General features: G+C 47.7%; 6 protein-coding genes across 6 annotated transcripts in view; 2 read left to right on the top strand and 4 right to left on the bottom strand.

The window, feature by feature from the left end:
* Positions 1 to 375: 375 nt before the first annotated feature.
* CNBB2990 (hypothetical protein) lies at positions 376 to 2,253 on the bottom strand (the record flags this gene model as incomplete). The annotated part of the gene is made up of 10 exons (XM_771974.1): positions 376 to 430; positions 481 to 616; positions 668 to 730; positions 779 to 981; positions 1,029 to 1,165; positions 1,214 to 1,384; positions 1,433 to 1,544; positions 1,596 to 1,796; positions 1,853 to 1,887; positions 1,945 to 2,253. 10 exons carry the CDS (start codon positions 2,251 to 2,253, stop codon positions 376 to 378), a joined length of 1,422 nt encoding a protein of 473 aa, XP_777067.1.
* A 3,524-nt stretch (positions 2,254 to 5,777) lies between these two features.
* CNBB2980 (hypothetical protein) lies at positions 5,778 to 8,680 on the bottom strand (the record flags this gene model as incomplete). Its single annotated transcript, XM_771973.1, has 7 exons — positions 5,778 to 6,091; positions 6,145 to 6,699; positions 6,750 to 6,869; positions 6,923 to 7,003; positions 7,056 to 7,121; positions 7,182 to 7,578; positions 7,640 to 8,680. 7 exons carry the CDS (start codon positions 8,678 to 8,680, stop codon positions 5,778 to 5,780), a joined length of 2,574 nt encoding a protein of 857 aa, XP_777066.1.
* A 330-nt stretch (positions 8,681 to 9,010) lies between these two features.
* CNBB2970 (hypothetical protein) lies at positions 9,011 to 10,774 on the top strand (the record flags this gene model as incomplete). The annotated part of the gene is made up of 4 exons (XM_771972.1): positions 9,011 to 9,179; positions 9,222 to 9,535; positions 9,598 to 10,590; positions 10,649 to 10,774. The coding sequence occupies 4 exons, from the start codon at positions 9,011 to 9,013 to the stop codon at positions 10,772 to 10,774; spliced, it is 1,602 nt and encodes a 533-aa protein (XP_777065.1).
* Positions 10,775 to 10,876: 102 nt separating this feature from the next.
* On the bottom strand, positions 10,877 to 13,102 carry CNBB2960 (hypothetical protein; the record flags this gene model as incomplete). The annotated part of the gene is made up of 12 exons (XM_771971.1): positions 10,877 to 10,934; positions 10,984 to 11,031; positions 11,087 to 11,202; positions 11,265 to 11,305; positions 11,359 to 11,438; positions 11,489 to 11,679; positions 11,729 to 11,786; positions 11,842 to 11,927; positions 11,974 to 11,997; positions 12,053 to 12,138; positions 12,190 to 12,227; positions 12,282 to 13,102. The coding sequence occupies 12 exons, from the start codon at positions 13,100 to 13,102 to the stop codon at positions 10,877 to 10,879; spliced, it is 1,647 nt and encodes a 548-aa protein (XP_777064.1).
* A 2,387-nt stretch (positions 13,103 to 15,489) lies between these two features.
* CNBB2950 (hypothetical protein) lies at positions 15,490 to 17,631 on the top strand (the record flags this gene model as incomplete). The annotated part of the gene is made up of 8 exons (XM_771970.1): positions 15,490 to 15,708; positions 15,772 to 15,935; positions 15,993 to 16,006; positions 16,059 to 16,166; positions 16,229 to 16,340; positions 16,402 to 16,798; positions 16,866 to 17,008; positions 17,064 to 17,631. The coding sequence occupies 8 exons, from the start codon at positions 15,490 to 15,492 to the stop codon at positions 17,629 to 17,631; spliced, it is 1,725 nt and encodes a 574-aa protein (XP_777063.1).
* An 89-nt stretch (positions 17,632 to 17,720) lies between these two features.
* The window catches only part of CNBB2940 (hypothetical protein), a gene marked incomplete at both ends in the record, with an annotated part of 1,417 nt that continues 923 nt past the window's right edge, over positions 17,721 to 18,214 (bottom strand). The window contains one exon of the mRNA XM_771969.1: positions 17,721 to 18,214. This exon is cut by the window's right edge and continues 262 nt beyond it. Within this exon, the coding sequence (XP_777062.1) occupies positions 17,721 to 18,214 (494 nt within the window).

Genomic DNA, 18,214 nt, shown 5'->3' with positions numbered 1-18,214 from the left:
TGTAGCACATGGTGGTACGTCCCCAAAATTCACTGCGGCGGCCTTGAAAATCGTAATATGTTTACAAGATGTACGCTGTATTGGTATTACGCTTAAGTCAATGTGGACATTGTTTCCCACATATGATCATCTTTCCTAATTATCCAGCCAGTTATTACCATTGGTTGGTGCGTATTAAATCTTACAGATAACAATCTCCTGTTTGTACGACACAATACATGGCTGATGGCATCGGTTGGTATGCAAAGAAATTCCGCTCTTCAATCGTATGTGATGTAAGATTCCCTTTTTCCAAACTGGACACAACTATCATTGTTGAATTGGTATATTTTGGATTTACAAATATAGCGGTGCTGGCTAAACCTGAGGCGGTTCTTATGCCCTAGGCCTCCTTGATGCCTCAGAGGCCATACGAATAGCCCAAGTGAGCCTATTGAAATGATCAGCTTCGTTTCCGAACATTACAAGAGCAACCCTTACTCGTAGCTCTTGGTGGCATCCTCAAAGGAAGAAAGAATGTGGGGGTCGGGGCCGCCTTCGATACAATCGATGAAAGATGAAACCTCAGAGAAGAAGGGGTCATCATCAGTGTAACTGTGACGTTCCTCGTGATCATCTACAGGCAAAGTTAGGATTGCACTGTATCAACATCCATTAGGGTGCTCACCTCCAGGACGTCTGACGTAGAGAGTAGGAGAGTTGTAAGGGTCGATAAGCCTCATGTGGTATCCTGTGTGCGAGTCAGGTTAGAAAAACATTTTGTTTGATTCAAGCTCACCATCGGCCCAGACTTCCAGTTCGCAAGAGTACGCAGTACCCTGAAGAGCAACGGCGTGCTGGAATGATCCGACTGCACCGTTTTCGTACTTCCAGATGGCACTGGTAAGACGGGGAACCCTCAAATCCTCGTCGATCTTGGACTCATCGATGGGAATCTTGGAAAGCTTTCCAGGCTCTTCGTACCATTCAACGGAGCGAGAACTGAAATTCAGTCAGTTACGGAAGGTACACTGATATTCTGCACTTACGCGATACTGTTCATATCGACGTCACCGCCGAAGTACCTAGATAAATCACAGAAATGAGTACCTTGTTCGATGACAGGGCCCATGTCAATGGCCTTGTTCCACCAGGCAGGCTTGGCAATAGCCTCATAAGCACAAGACTGTATGATATGATTAGCGAACTTGCACTCATTTACACGAGGACTCACGTAACGGGCATTGGTGGCCATAACAGTAAGGTTGTTCTCATGGATGATCTGTTTCATCTTCTGAACGCATTGGAGATACCTGAGCATGTATCCGACAGACACAATATTGCCATTCTCGATGAGCCTTTGGGTGACCTCCTTGGCAGCTTGGACAGTACCGGTGCCCACGGGCTGACTAGAGTTCAGCTAATCCGAAAAGCGGTAACGTCATAAACTCACCTTCTCAATGAAGTACGCTGTTTTGGGGAAGAGCTTGAGCATCTGGATTTCAAGATCTTGCCCCTTGGTAGTACCGCCACGATAGGCAGGAGGGCAGCCTACAACGATAGCGCTTGTCAAATGAATCAGCATTTGACTTGAATCAGGAACCGGTAATATTCACTTGGGGTCTTGTATGCCTTGGTTCTTCAAATCCGCGTGGTAGTCCTCAATAGTTTTATAGACTTTAGTGTCTTTGTAAGCAGACTCGACGAAAGATTGTCGCTTGCCGTCAAGGACCTTTTCGGCACGTTCAAGTGAAGGATCAATAAGAGCGGTGACCTTCAAACGGGGACCGAGTTTGTGTTCAAAACGGAAAGAATGGCTAAAGGCGCATTAGCAAGAAGTCGGAGTTTTAACATGCACTAGAATCTAGCTCACTTCCAAGGACCCTCGTCGGACCCAAACATGATATTCTACAGGAGAATATTACTATCAGCTGGGAACAACAAAGGATTGAAGGTCAGACTCACGCCAGCACCAATCATGACCACGTTGAAATCCGCTCCGGGCTCAGGAGGAGGTTGTCTAAACATAGCGTCAGGTGCCATAGCAGTGACAGCGATTCCACGACGATGAGAAGGGGCAAGGGGCGCATTGCAATGTTCGGTAAATCCATGCCGAGGGAGGAGAAGAGTCGAGGTGGAGATAAACCGTTTCCGGAGAGGAAGAAGATCGGGCGATCGGACAGTGGAATTTGCAAGAAGTTGCCGTTTCAAACAAGTGCCCATGCGGATGATAGCGGGAGTTGGGATGATGATTGCGTGAAGGTTGGGGTGCATGTTTGTTGAGGGGTTTCGAGTGGTTGCAAAGCAAGTTGAAAGTAATTGAAGTTGAGAACACGTGTGACAGGATAAAGGTCACGATTCCAAGTTGAAGGACGGATTTTATATCCCAAGGGCAACAACCGCGTCAGAAGGAAAGGTTTGTTTGTCGTGCAAGGTTGCGGAGCCAAAGGTATGGTCGAGAAACCGATGTTTCGCCGCACGGAGCAGCAAAACCAGATGTAGCAGATACAGTAATCACGTGGTAAAGGAACCATAAAAGAGATGGACGTCGCAAGTGATGGATGATGCGCGAGCAATGAATGTTGGCGCAAGGAAAGTCGCCAAATTGATAATTATTGAGGTGTTAAGAGGAGGAATTATCATTGTGATGGGTATTCCCAGCCATCAACGAGGGAAACAAGATGGTACGCCAACATCGACATTTGTATCGTACGCCATAAGGGTTGGTATGGCAGAGAAGCAGGATATGTAACCCGGACGGATGGGCGTGCCGGGAGTAAAACGTATGGATTGGGGATGAAAGATGGAAACAGTTTGGTGACGATGGACAGTGCGCGAAGGAAAGGAAGGGCGAGGGATAATCGGCCAGACGCAGCGGCCAAGCGACGGTGCCAGCCGACAACCCGTGGGGACCCGCGGACACCCGCAGAGGCGAGGAGCGAAGTCAGGTGCAGGGTAAAGAAAAGTGCCCGTCGCCGCCACAGCATTTCAACGCCATATACAGAGCAGCGCGAGCAGGCATCCAGCGTTTGGGGTGGAGGCACCGTGCGTGATTCGACCGAATGCCAAAGGAAGGGCAGACGAGTCCATAGCATGAAGATCGGTCCGAAATCAAAAATAAAGAGGTAAAAATGGGGAGATAAAGAAGGAAGAACACACATCAGCAACCTTGTTCATCCCTGGGAATCGACCGAAACGATACAAGATCGAGTATCACTCACGTATCCATTCGGACAGGCTTGTCCACGTTGATACCGGAATGGGGGGCCTCCTCCATACCTCCATCTCCCAAAGGAAGCGAAGCTTCAAGCTTGCTGATAGGAGAAGATGTGAAGGCCCGCGCAAACAGAGAGCTCCGGACCCCAGACGTCTTGAGGGTCACAGGTGCTGGGAGAGCACGAGAAAAAGTCGAGAGGGGGGCATGGCGAGAGAGGACTGCTTGAGGAAGCCGAGCGCGAAGAAGGGGAGCACGGAACGACATCTGGATTATTGTTTGGTGTTCTGCGAATTCGAAAACGACAAATGAAGACGCAGGAAATAAGACGCATGGAAAAAGAACAAAGGCAAAAGTCATCAGCGCGTCTCACGGAGATGACGAAACATCCGGAAGGAGGAATACTGACCAGTAGTATGTGTCTACGACGGTGGTATGCTCCACAACTTGAATCGACCTGTTTCGGGTGTTCGGGTGAAAGAACTTCTCTCGAAATCCTTCTGCGATCGGAGATAGGAAGTTGTGGTTGGGGGGTAAAATGGAGGAGCTTGATTCCAGAAGTGGGAATGACTTGCGATTTGCTCTGCTATTTATATGAACGGTATTCGCTCGTGTCTTGTTGAATCCAATTCTTGTGCATAAAATTTATTCATTTTGATTGTTTCTCCTCCTTCGCTCTCGCTCCTCTTTCGTAGGGCACACAGGGGCAAAGGAGACATGAGATGAAAATGAGGAGTTCGGGGTTCGTGGTCTGCTGGCTAAGACTGCAGTGTTCTGCAAGGGAGGGCGTCGTCTGTCGTCATCGTGTCAACCCCAGTCGTGAACGATTGGCCAATAAGCATCCAAAAAGTCATTACCGGCGGCACCCGTACCTTGCATCCCACCTTAGTCCCACAGTATTATTATTACATCCCACCCCCAGGAAAAGGACTTCCCCACGTTAAACGAAGAAATGCACCCTATCTGTTTGCGGTTCGTGGTCGGCTTCCACCTAACCCCCCGCCTTGGCGCTGTTGCACCCCGGCGGCAGGCTGCAGGCAGGCTTGCTCACTAGCTCACACCTATAAAAAAAGTCAGGGAAAAGGCGCCAGGTGTGGGGTATATGAAAATAAAATGACGCAAGCTCTATTCGTTATGCTATGTACTGCACCACAGACTCTATACAACAGTCGCACCTCTATATAACGAATAACAAGGGGACCTATTTATTCGTTTAACAGATCAAAGCTATACGTTCAGCAATAATTTTATAAGTGCAGTCTGTGGCCTCCCCGCCCCCATCTCATTTTTGGGGACGCAAGAATCGTTCGTTGTATCGCAGAGATATTCGTTATTTTAGGCTCGACAAAGTCCTCGACGGACATCGGCCGGTCTCCAGCGAAGCACGAAAGTTTCGAGGAAGGGCTTGTCGCAAATTTGCAGGGGTTGTCGGAGTGATTTTGGTCTTTTTCGACCATTTTCAAACGACCACTGTTCATGCATACAAAGGTAATAAGACCTAAATATTTCACAGGATGATACTACAGGACAAGGCCTTTCTTCCACAGGATAAATATTGGGTCTGTGAATAGCCCAATTTCATGCATAACGGCCACAAAGTCAGGGTTCATCTCAGATTTGATTCCTTCGGTAAAAAAAAGAGCGGCAACGAAGGTATTTCACTATTGTCACACCTTCGTCCTCATCCGCCTTACATGAAACACCTATAGGCTTTGATGCAACCAATCCCTCACCCTAGCCACCTCTTTACGCTTCCCATGCCGTAGGCGACCTCTTGGACAAATTTTGCCGACTCCTTCCCCAGAATTAGACAAATCCATCTTGGTGAAGATGTTCATGTGCATTTGTGCCATTGCGCCATTCTGAGCTGTGATTACTTACTGTGCGTACTATACAGAACATTGCAGTTTACTACGACGGCGAAGAAGAGTCCAGAAAAAACTACAGGACTATTAGTTGCCAACCTTTTGTGAGTTGTACTGGTACTGTATCCGTCATCCACAAGCAACTGTATTTTAAGTACATAGGATCCTTTGCCATGCATCAGAGCATAAGTAATGGTAATGTAGTGCATTCTTATCTGACAACCGCCCGCTAAAACTCGAGATAATTAACCAATGGCTATCATTCGCTCTAACAGCTTATGAACATAGTTTGAGCCTGACCAAAATAAAAGGTGAAAGAGAAAGAAAAAAAGAGAAATGTGGCCGACTAGCGTGAAGGTTAGCTTCATGTAAAGATTCACTTACAACTGAGAATGTCGATACACCGTGAACCTCTTGATCTCGGTCTACTGTACCACAAACAATTGAACGGTGCTGTCAGTGTGCATTATACACAAACACAATTTGATAATGGAATGAAGGCATAGCCAGGCAGTGGGCGGCTGACATGGGCGGAGCTTTAGGGGACAAGAAGGCGGGGGCAGATCACTTGATGTTTGTGAAGGCTAGGCGATAGTAACAGAGAAAGGAAGATGAGCGAAGTAGTTAGAATCGTAAGGTAAACGATTTTTAATTCTGGTATACTAATGCGGCTGCGTCAATAGCCTGTTTTCCATACCCGCTGTACTACTCACAAATCATTAGTCCTTCCTCGTCCTTTTGTTTTCGCCTTCCTCTCCTTCACTATCATACGACCTTTTAGGTGCTGTCGTTGTGTCATCATTTTCCACAATGAGATCGGCATTCACCGCAGTCTCCTCTTCTGGTATGCTTGCCCTTATTGCCTTGCCTTCTTCATCGTCATCCAACGTCCCTTCATTCGTCTCATATCCTCCCTCGTCATCATCTCCAATGTCTTTCGCAAGCTCTTCCTCGTCCTCATATTCAACATCACCAATAGCTTCGTCCTCATTTGGAGTGACTTCCACATCAGCTAGAGCGTCCCTGCGTGGACCTAGTTATACTGTGAGCCTTAGAAGCCAATAAGGTAATGATGAGAAAACTTGCCTGCTTCGGCTGTGTCTCCCACAACACCTGCGTCGTTTCCCACTTCGAGTCTGGAGGAAAGATGATCGGCGTCGTCGTTTTCACCTACCCCGGCATGCCTCGCTGACTTGCTCGTCTCTTCGACCTTCATTTCCATTCCCGCGCCAGTCTCAGCATTCTTCGGGTCGCTTTTTTCTACGATGGCTGGAAGTCTAGACGGTTCCGCCTGTTCAGCAGTCAGTTTGGATTTGTCCGATTCAGAAACAAGGACGAAGCCGGCTTCATCCGAAACAGTGTAACTTGATAAGGAATCCTGGCCGGCTGAGACCTTTGGAGACAAATGAGCCACTGAAGATGAAGCATCTTTTGAAACAGGACTATCTTCTTCTCTAAAGTCAAAGTTCTCTTTGGAGCGCTCCGAAAAATCTTGGTACTCGTTCGAGCTACCATCATCTTCAGCTCCAGCATCAAAATCTGCTTGACCATCTCCTGGCGTTGATGATGCATCGACCACTGATTCGCGAGTCGAATCAGCTTGATTCCTCTCGGTTGCCTGAGGTGATCCAGCAGCAAGGCCTGAAACATTATCAATAACGTTCCCCAGTATGGTATAATGAAATACTGACTCTCAGGAAGTAAATTATCCGCTGGATCTTTCTCTTCGGACTCTTCCGGCCAAACAGCATCGACATCTGCCTCGCTATTGTCCAAAACTTCGACAATATCATTCTTGTCTTCATTGCCTTCTAACGGCAGCAGTCAGATTTCCAATTCATTACAATTGTACATACGCTCTTACCTCTGCCAGCAGCATTGACTGCCGGTTTTGAATCCGTGACTGGGAGTTCAAGTGGTCGGACTTGGGTGGTTTCCAAAGGTCCTAGTTAATTGTTAGTCTGGCAACAAAACTATTTCAGAACAGCCAGTCTCACGATGTAATGCTCGGGCGGATACGTCTTTAGAGTTATCAACACTAAGGTCAAAATCTTGCAATTCCCCTATAAAGAAATGAGAAAATGATTGTAAGTTTCGAGCAATGAGCAATAAAAATGACTTACCATCATGATTCTTGTCTGAAGCCGCTTGCCTACCTTCTTCATCGGTGTACTCATCCTCAACACTCTCACCTATATTCTCGGGTTCATCGTCATAGGCTGCCTCTTCCTCTACGTATTCCTCATATTCATCATCATCATCATCGCCTCCGCTGCTTTCGAGCTTCTTTTCTGTGTGACCTTTCACTCCACTGTAATCCTGATTTTCTTGATCATGAGGCGGTTCTTCGCTGGTACTCCTACTTCTAGCAGCTTCCAACTCTGACTGAATAGCGTTGAACCTCGTAATAAACCTGGAAGATTCCCAGGACAAGTGAAGCTGGACGGGTTCAGGTAGATCACAACCATGATAAAGGTTCATAAGTTCCAAAAATGTTATCGATTGGAGGTTCACATCATCCTTTTGCCGACGCATTAGCTTCAGTAGTAAACGTGTTAGAAAAAAGATCCGGCATGCTCACCTCAGACATCTTAAGATCCATAAGTTTCTCAGTTATCACCATTCCATCACCTGCACTATTGATTAATCCTTCCTTTGCGCATTCTGCCCGTATTGCACCCCAAACGTCCGCCAGACTTGCTTCAGCTAGCTCTAATTGTCGATTCTTGAGCCACACAGGAATCTGCCCGGGATCGCTCTCGACACTGGCAAACAGAGCGCGCGCGGGAGACAAGGAAGCAGGCAAAGCGCTCGCGGGAAGATGCAGAATAATAGATGGAAGATTCTCCGGGGTTAATGGCTCGTCATCGTAATAATCCTGCTCGCCATCGTATTCCGCATCGTCTTCATACACGTCGTTAGAGGTGGGCGCGATTTTTTCTTCTTTGATCATTGAAGAGTCACGCTGAGGTGCAGCAATGGCACTTGAAGACGTAGCTACAAAGTCATTTCGCACTGGGTCGGTCGTGGAACCGTCAACAGACACGCGGGCATCGGGAGCTAGCGCGACGTCCGTTCCCCCTTCTAACGCAGTAGAGTCAGCCGCCAAAACGTCATTCACCTCTCCAAGGAGCTCTTGCTTTCCTGTTTCATGAATATTACTTTCGCCGGATTTTGTATCGCTATGTGTCACTTCCTGTTCGTAAGTAGCGATCGAGGCTACTGAATCGGCAGGAAAATGAGCAGCTACCAGAGGGTCAACCGCTAAGGGCTCGTCGTCTGCTGCTGACGACTGTGGCAGATTGCGCTGTTCTGCGTCCAACAATCCAGGCGTTGCAGCACGCATCTCAAGCTCAGGAGTACGAGAGGAGGCATCCTGTACTTCTGAAGGTGGGTGGGAAAATATTGAGGCTTGCGCAGGAGCGACATCGACAGGTTCCGCTCGCGTGGGAGGGTCCATGTCAATCCTTTCTTCTTCTTCTTCGTACACATCAGCTGTGCCTTCTCCATCGCCCATAACTTCATCACCATCCCCGTCTTGCCGCTCTTCGTGCATGTGTTTGCCCCCCAGGTCTTCGTCCATTCGCTCGTCTTCCGACCACCGATCGATATCAATGTCCATTGTTAAGATAGATGGCCTGCCGATTGGAACTGGACGTATCACTGCCGGTGTCGTATTGTGTATAGCAGCGCAAACTAACAGAGTAGATTCAGGATGATTATTAGGAAACGTAGCGTCTGTACATACATTTCATTGTGCTTGTATCGACTATAACGGGGATAGTGGTGGCTCTGCTGCAGGTGGTGGTGGCAACGGGAGTAATTAAAATTCCACGTAAGGTTTGATCTTGTTGAATACGTAAGAAGTGTTTCGGCGGCCGAGGGGCTGTTTGGCTCCCTATGTTTCTGGATTTCCACTCCTGCAAGCAAGTACGCCTACTAACCAGCACGCATGGCCCATGGACTCTTCCACGCCTATCCGCCCCCATCGAGAGCCTGCCTCCTCGAATGGCTCGCTGAAAACCTTGTCTATACCTCCCCATCTCTCACTATCCAGCCCATGAGCTCATCATCCGGCTACAGGATTGTTGCAGAAAGAGACATCGAAATTGGCGAACTGCGTAAGTTACTGGGCATGTGCAATTGTTACTGATTCCTGCTAGTGCTATCTTTACCAAAGCACTCTATCCTGTCGCACCAGACAGCCTCTCTCTCAGCTATTACTCATTTATCCTCAGCCTCGCATACCATCCTGAATCTTTCTCTTTGCCTACTCCATGAGATACGCCTGAGCGTCAATTCCAAGTTCTATGGCTATTTACAAAGCCTTCCACGGGACATGGGAGCAGGTCTCCCCCTTTTCTGGCAGACAGGAGAGGGTGTCGAAGTCGAAGATGGGGAGAGAGGATTACAATGGCTGAAAAGCACCGAGGCCGAAAAGGAATTACGCAAATCCGAAAGACAAGGTCTCTCACTGGTGGGCACAGTGTTCATGCGATTACTGTATCGTCCTCTCTGGCTGAATTATATTATCAATAGTCCGACGTTTATGCTTTCTATCTGCGCACGTCACACCTCCTTCCCCCCACCCCAACTGACCCATTGCCATCCCCCTTCCTAGCATTTGTTCATGCCTATACCCTTATCTCCACTCGTGCATTTCTAATCGATCTGTATCATCTCACTGCATTATGCCCCTTTGCGGATTTGTTAAATCATTCTGCTGTTCCCCATACATGTCTGGCTTCTGACGACTTCGTTTGTTATATTTGCGGGTCGTTAAACGTCTGCGAGCATGACTTATCCCGTCCGGATGGGCTAGATGAGAATGGAACACCTCGAAGACTGGCGCATTTGTCACAAATGGAGATAACACGGCTGAAAAACGAAAATGACAACATCGAAATGCGTCTAGAAAGGCCAGTGAGAAAAGGTGAAGAGGTGTTTAATACATATGGAGATGTTGGCGACGGACGTTTGCTTGCAGAATATGGTTTCATCGGAGAAGAGTTTGCCGACAAGGGCCTTGCCTGGGAAATGGAGGACATTTTCCCCAATTCTCGCGAACTTCATTTCAATATCACTGGGCAAGGTTGGGTGGACCTTTGCAAGCAACTTTCATCAGTCACATGCCACGGTGACGGATTGAGTAATTGGACTGAAGGCTTCGGAGACGTCGACGACGGTCTGCTATGCCCGCAAGAACCCAGCGATCCAGGCTTACTAAATCTTGATCAGTCTGCTAGGCTTTCAATCGTCATGTTTGCACTCTGTCATCTGCGTGTCGACCAGGGCGCCATACCGTCCGACGAACATCTCATCATCGAGTATTTTCAGTATGTTACGGCTGGCGTAGTACCAGAGCTGGCACGGAGCTGGACCGAATTGCAACAAACGGGCGTAATAAAAACTTATCAACCGTCAACTACGACCATACGGACGGCGAGTTTTGTCTCTCAGCTGCTTCAGTCTAGATTGAATGCTATGTACAAACCACAGCTATCGCAGGCAGAACTCTTAGATTTTCGCGACGTAAGTAACGTCTGACATATGCCGGACTGGAATTATCCCAAGCTCATTCGCATCGCAGTCTTTGGACCCCATCAAGGATAAACGTCAGATCTTGGGATTGACTCTAGCAATCAACGAGCGAGGGCTATTGCAGTCGGCATCGAATAAATGGCTACAGTTTCTGTCTGCATTTGAGGAGCAGTAGACGTCACGACACATTGGCGAATGGCGCGCGATTGACAATGATGTGCTTTTCCTTGTTGGAGCGTAAAACTATGATGATCATACATGCACACACATGATCCCTTCAAAAACAATCGTCGTCGCTATCGTCATTTCGAAACCGCCAACCACGATGATAGGTGCTATAACAGCGATTAGTTGATTGCGGCTAGGGAATGGTTTGCAACTCACCTAGTATCTCGCGATCTCCTCATACCCGCAATGCTGGCCATATTGAGGCTTGGGAATGCTTTCAGCTTTACTGTGATAATGAACACCACATCCTTGGACTTACTATCCCATTGAATCGTACGATGGTTCATTCATCTTGCTTTTGCCTTTTCCGCCAGTAGTGCCAGTAGGCCATTCATTTCGACACCAAACACACGTAACATCTTTTCCAGATTTTTTCTATAAGACATGAGCTGATGATCCAGTATCAAAGATACAATAAAAAACTTGGATATACGTACAGCGGTTACCGCCCACATCCTGAAACATTCAGCGTGTAAGGCTGCAAATTCAAAGTTGGCCAACCATCCCGTAAAGCCAGAAAAAAAAACCTACGACGGCCACATCCACTAAGGGAATCGTCATAAACCAATTTTTTGTTGACATCATCCTGTTGAGTCATTTCCTCGTAGCATCTATATACAACAGGTCAAAATTTCGTTTTCACCAAGCAAATATCACATACACCGGGCAATCTTCCCCAATCGCTTTGATTCTTTTCCCATCAAAGTGTTCATTGTCACCGGATGTTGAAGTAACTTGCTCAGGTAAATTTCCAGTCGCACGTAGATAAGCATCTCGCACACTAGGAGGAACGGCAACTGAACCAGTAGGTGCAGGAGGGGCATGTCGAAAAACCCACTGAACCTCCGCAGCCTGTTTAATGCGTTAGCACCATTTCGAGACATGCAAGCCAGAAACTGACTGTCAGGCCCTTTTGATACCAGATACTAGAATCTTCGGGCACTTTGAGTACTTTGAGGCTATCCGTCGTAGGTCAGCATGCAACATGTCATTATGCAGATAGTGGGGACTGACAAGACAAAAATGATATGCTTGCAAGGAGAGTTACCGTTGATGTAATCTGGACAATCACAGCTGGGAAAGTTGCCGATGGTCACGGTCTGCCTGATATGTCAGTTACACGAATGAGAGCACCAAGAGACTTACATATACGTTGCCCGTGGAGCCGAGCTGGTGCAAAGTGACTGTGTAAGCTCTCTCTAAACGGCAAGGTCAGGTAACATACAACTTTGAAGAAATCCACTTGATTAGGCGCATTGGCGTAAGGCACACGTTCAATCATAAACATGCGTTGAGACATCGCACGATCGCCTAAAATAAACATACTTGCTCAGTAAAGACAAATACGCCGAAAGAACCTACATCTGTCCATAATTGTTTTCGGACAATGGCTACGCCCTCTGTAACATTGTTAGACCAGCATATACATAAAAAATGAAATAGGAGTCGCTGACCTTGCTGGCCGTTTATACATCGGGTCAACCTTCGCCTTTTTGGCTCGTTTATGCACTGATGTAGCAGGCTGTGAAGGAATGACCGTAGATTTATCAAGGGTAGACAGTGAATGAGGACTCTTTTTCTGGTATTGCTGCCGTTGGCGTCCTTTCGTATCCATTTGCATTTGTTGCGTGACGATAGCGTCTGACTGTTGTCGCAGTTGAGCTTGGTACGCCTCAAATCTCGCCTCGCCATCTGACTGGGTCTTCATTCCATGTTTCCGCTTGATTCGACCCGCTTCAATGGCCTTGATGGTGTTGTCTGTATCATGGGGCTGCCCTCTTTTTCGGGAAGAAGATGAGGCAACCTGTGACGAGCCCATCTGGTCAACGTGGGCGACGGGCTTGTGGTCTGCGCTTTTGAGGTCTGTGTTTTCCTTCTTGACTGACTTGCGCATTTTCACATCCTGTCTAGCCGTTTTTTCGGCTACATCGTACTGAGAATGTTTGGAATTAACCTCTTTCCTTTTATAGGATGGAGCGTTTCCCCTTTCGATCCCAATCGATATTGATGGCGATTCCAAGACGCTAGGCGTGATTATGCGGGTGGAACTACCAGCTATAGAAGATGCTGCTCGGTAATTAGGAGCCGTGGATGACTGTCTTATAGTATCAGAGTCATTAAGATGATTTCTTATCGTCGAAGATCGCCGTGATGATGCAGAATGAGAGATGGCAATGGTGGATGCGTTAGGAGCGGCGAATGAGAGACCATCACCACTATCCTCATCGAAAATAGCGGAGGGCGATGGCAGGCGAAGCTCTGGTCTGGAAGACATGAATGGCCGTACAAATAGTGCGAAGAAGGCAGATGTGGTCAAGGGCTTGCTGATACATGCGAACGAATTATAATAGTACGCTTGCTGCTGAAAGGCTCTCGAGATGAAATGGTCCAAGCTTGAAGTTATGACGCAATGGAATTTCAACTGGTGTACGATATTATGACTACTGGTATAGGATGACCGCGAAATATGGCAGTTTTGTTCATTTCGCTTCGAATTCCGATCCTACCATGTTTTTACGGGGTATAGTTGATATGCTTTGTGATTAACAAACTGAATGATCATTCCCGCCAGAAGGTATTGTTTCCTGTAATCCGACGAATTCGTTCTCATCGTCCGCCATTACTTCAAGTACTTCCATTCGCTGCCTGATTTCTTCGTCCATAACTTTCGATCACGCCTTGCAGTTGTGTCGTGGATGTCCTTCGTCTCCTGATGAGTATCGAGACATTACTCAAACGTCTCGATCCGACGATCATGCCCATCCGCGTCTCTGAAAGCCTCGTCGGAATGACCACGTGTCAGAATAGCCGGCCATCACTTCCTCTGTGGCAGACGCGCTAGCTCAAAGGATGCCTTCCCTGTGGCCAGTAGTACGATGGGTCGTCCACCGCCTGTGGTTGGAACGAATGCCGGTGGTGTTGATAGAGCTCTGCTGTTTTTGGAATAGGCGATGATGACGGTCAGGAGGTAGCGGGAATGATGTGCGGCAGACGAGAATTCATTTTCACAGGTCCCACCGTACAACATCCCTGCTATAAAACAGAAGATCCTCCTCTCGTCTTCCTGAACTCACTCCCTAAATCTGGCCCGGGCCCAACTACGTTCTGCGGCTTTGTCCAGATCTTATCTCTCTTGGATCTCCAGAGAACCGATCTATGACAACGTCGCCCTCAATCGCCCCTCATTACGATACACTGTTCCTCCTCTCCTACATTAATCGCATGTCCAGTACATCGCTATTACGCATCTCCACAACGTCAGTAAACCCCGTCAATATGCTCTCACAGCTCGACACTTCAGTAATAGCTCTCATTATCGAGCATTTGGCAGTACTTGCGCCTTCAACGGCCCTTTTGATAAGTCGACAGTCATACGCCCAATCTGTAGAAGCGGTTTATCGCGACGCCACCCTTCATACCAAGTCCTCAGTCGATAGCTTCATGATGGGTGTTTTGGATCCTGTCGGATGCAAGCGTATGGCTCTACGTCACGTTAGAAGCATTACCCTCTACGATGGCACATGCCTTGAATCGATCCTCGCACACGAGTCCTCAAAGGAACTTCTGCCTGGTCTGCAGGCTTTGATCATCCAAATACCGAACGAACGAGAGTCACCTCATATCACGACTTTACAGTTCACCTTTCCAAACCGGCCATTTGATACCTGCCTTATCACAATCTTCGATGCTAGACCAGAACCACGACTGGCAAAAACAGCTGCTTCTGTCGTCTACGCTTTGATAGAGCGAAGCTTTGCTCGACAATTTACGTTTGATGTTAGAACCTTGGATGTCAGGAACTCCGTAACGATACTTGACCGTATGGTAAAGCTGAAGATGCTTGGTGATCGCAATTGCTTGGCTGATACGCTAGTCATCGAGAGAATCATCTTCGCGATGGTCTTCTACCGAGATAATGAAATTTTTGAACAGGAGCTATTACAATGTGCGCATTGTCGTACAAAGCTTGAGAGTGCCATTTGGCAGCAAAGTGGGCAGAAAATGAAGATCGCAAACGAATATCATATAAATCTACTCTGAATTAATCAGTAACTGTACGTTTGGTAGATTATTCGGTGGAAACGTTGTCTAACCACTGCTACTGTCCCCATCGTGTTGAAGACCACCGTAGGAGAGCATTTTCTGTTGTTGTGGACAACGTGAAGTCGTCGCCATCAATCTAATCATCATCTTACCCTGGGCAAGGATTTGTAAGATTGGGGAGCTACTATGAAGTAACAAAACAGTAACTTGCAATAATGTATTGTAGATCTCCCGCCCTTGTCCATAGCTGCTGGAGTCAGATCAAGTCAGTTGAAAAGAAAACCGCAGCGGTTCAAATGGTATAACGTCCGTCCGTCCGTCGTACGTAGAGCAGATATATAGTCAGTTGTACATACGTAATTCGTTTTCCGCGTTGTTTGTTTGTTGTTGCCGTCGGGGTTCAAATACTCGGAGGTCCCCGCTTGGACTGTAAATAACCATCATAATCACCGTTTATTACATTTACGACGTAACTTGTCGGGCCGCGAGAACGAATTCCTACTACGTATGGCTGTCAATCTCTTCTCATTCTTTCCGCCATCCAGTTCCTCCAACAGTTTTCATCGGGTACATCAATAGAACATCTTCCATAGCTGGCATGCGTACGGAAGCATAAACATGGCAACAACACCTGTTTCCACGGATCTTGGGCCAGTAACGGCCAGCGTCACGGCCACTCTTTTCGACGTCATTGCCACTTCAATCTCTTCAGTCTCGGTCGGCGAAACACCCTATGAAACACAAACTCTAGCTGGGTCAAATGACACTACCCTGTTTGATGGAGGTATGGGAATGCCAGACACGGCATCCGGGGATAGCGAGGGAAGCTACATTCTAGTACGTAGCCGAGAAAACAATGAAGCTACGCAGATTCTGACGGTCACGTCCATGGTGATGCAGAATACATTTATTGGCCTTTTTATAGTCCTTGCATCCTCCGTATTCAATGCCCTAGGGTTGAATATGACCAAATTAGATCATGTGAGGCAGCAAAGCATTCCAAAAGGGCAGAGGAAGAAGGAATACTTGCGGTTGCTTTGGTTATCGGGAATGGGAATGTACATGTGGGTATTTTTGTCCTAGAGCGTAGTATTGCGGCATGAGCTGAAGATCAATGACAGAGCTTCGCAAGTTTGTATGCCAAGACTAAAAAATCGACACACTGAGCTGCGACTGATGCATTGCAGTTGGATCGCCATTAGCACTTCGCTACCTTCGTCCTGACTGGGTCGCGCCCTTGGGCTCGTCATCCCTCGTTTTCAACTTTCTCTTCGCCTACTGGCTTGTCGGTACTCGTAAATTTTGTTCTATTTCTGGTGACTGTACGTATGAGCAGAGCTGACATGATGTATTCCAGCGGTTACTACTTCTGATATAAGAGGAACGGCAGTGATCATACTGGGTGTCATTCTGATTATCGTCTTTTCCAGTATCAATCATGGGCTGCAGCAAAGTCTTAGTATCGAGCGGTATGTGTCTCGAATCGGTCACCATCGACGCTGAAGTGTTATTTTCTGATCGAAAACTTAGCTTGAATTCACTCTGGTCCCGACCTGCTTGGCTAGCCTATTTCATCGTGGTTGTACTTTTCACCGCCAGTGCCTACATTGTATCCCTACTGCTCCAGTCACTGCTCTCATCCCGTGCATCCTTCTCCCCCCTGGCGTCACCGTCCCTCGAGCTCCCCGTCTCCAGGTCATCATCACCTAATCCCTTTGTAAAGACGTACAGGAAACTGACAGGTAATTGGGGAAAGTTTGAGAGATTTGCAGTAGGGAAATTGGAAGTCATTTTCCAAAGGACAGATGATGTCAAGGTGACTTGGTTGCAAGGGATTGGGTGGGCGGTAGCTGGTGGAAGTTTGGCAGGGCTATGTCTTGTGTTTACAAAGGCGGTAGTCAAGATCATGTGGCTACCTGGACATCCGGTATGGCTTTTGTTTTTGTTTTTTTGGCTACTGTTTCCAGAAGAAAAGTGAAGCTGACGCCGAACAGCTTGTACATCCCTCAGCTTTGATCAGTCTTTTGCTTGTCATCTTAACGGCTGTGTTGCAGATCGTTTGTCTGAATAGGGCAATCGTCTGCGCTGATACTGTTGTTGTGGTGCCTCTTTTCTACGCCGGTTACACTGTCTTCGGGTTGGTTTCATCCCTTGGTAAACAGGAGCTGCGGGTTCGCTGACAGCCAGTATAGTTTTGTCAACTCTTTAATATTCTACGACGAAATCAAGCAGTACGCACGCTGGGTGCTGATTGTCGTTTTCCTCTCTATCGCCGTTCTCATCTCTGGAGTTGTTCTCCTTTCTCTTAAATCATCGGCCAACACTTCATCCGACCCGTATACGGTCTCAACACAACCAACAGGTAGTATGCGCCTACGGCCACGTGCACCCAAATCTGAAACGATTGCTGAGACTGAAAATGACGAGGCGGGCCCATCAGCTTATCGCAAAGAGGAAGATGATGAGGAGTACGAAGGGGTTTCTGGGCCAAGGGATGTGCTTTGGGAAGTGGGCAGTGTGAGCGACCATTCAGGGGATGATGGACACGATGCGGAAGAGGAAGGAACGGGGAGAGGTGTTGGCGGAGTGAAAGGAGGTACGGGCGAAAGAAGAGGTTTATTGGGAGAAGAAGAGCAGGACGTTCACGAAGGAGAGGATAAAGAAGGCGCAGCAGGAAATCCGTTTGAAGAGGGAGATGACGGGTTTGGGGAGTACGAAGGGGTTAACGTGGAGGAAGAGCAAAGTACAGAACACAGATAGCAACATTTACCGGGTCATGAATACCAAATTATAATAATGCTTTTCAGTTGCAAAGTGTGAATGAATGATGCATGGAGGACCCATGAAGATTATGCCTTGAGAGCTTCTTCCTTAGCCACGTCAACAGCTTCCGCACCCATGGTATCTTCATAACCTTCAAATCCATCCACACCAAAGACGTCATCGCCGAACCAGTCCACGGCTTCACCTTCCATAACCAACCACCGGTACTTGAGGATGTCGTACACTTGTACTTCTTCTGTGCTCAACACCTCGACCCCAGGAATGTTCCGCGTGACGCGAACAAAGTCGGCGATTTCGTCAGAAGGCTTGAAGGGAGAGTAGAGGAAGAGGACGGAGAGGTCTTTGGCGGGCCCAAATCGGGGAATGAATCCGGGTTTAATCGCTGAGGAAGTGGCTTCAGGAACGGTTCCCTCAAGCTCATTGACCTTTTCGACTGCTTGCACGGCATCTTGGGCGACAGGCTCCGTATTAGTTTTGGTCGCTTGCATCTCTGAATCCTCGACCTCGGGGAACGTGAGCGCGTCCGCCAGTGCTCTCTTCGCTTCATTTGTCCCCTTCC

Source organism: Cryptococcus neoformans, chromosome 2 (assembly GCF_000149385.1).
Source record: "Cryptococcus neoformans var. neoformans B-3501A chromosome 2, whole genome shotgun sequence".
NCBI lineage: Eukaryota > Fungi > Basidiomycota > Tremellomycetes > Tremellales > Cryptococcaceae > Cryptococcus > Cryptococcus deneoformans.
This window is presented reverse-complemented; position numbering and strand designations above follow the sequence as displayed.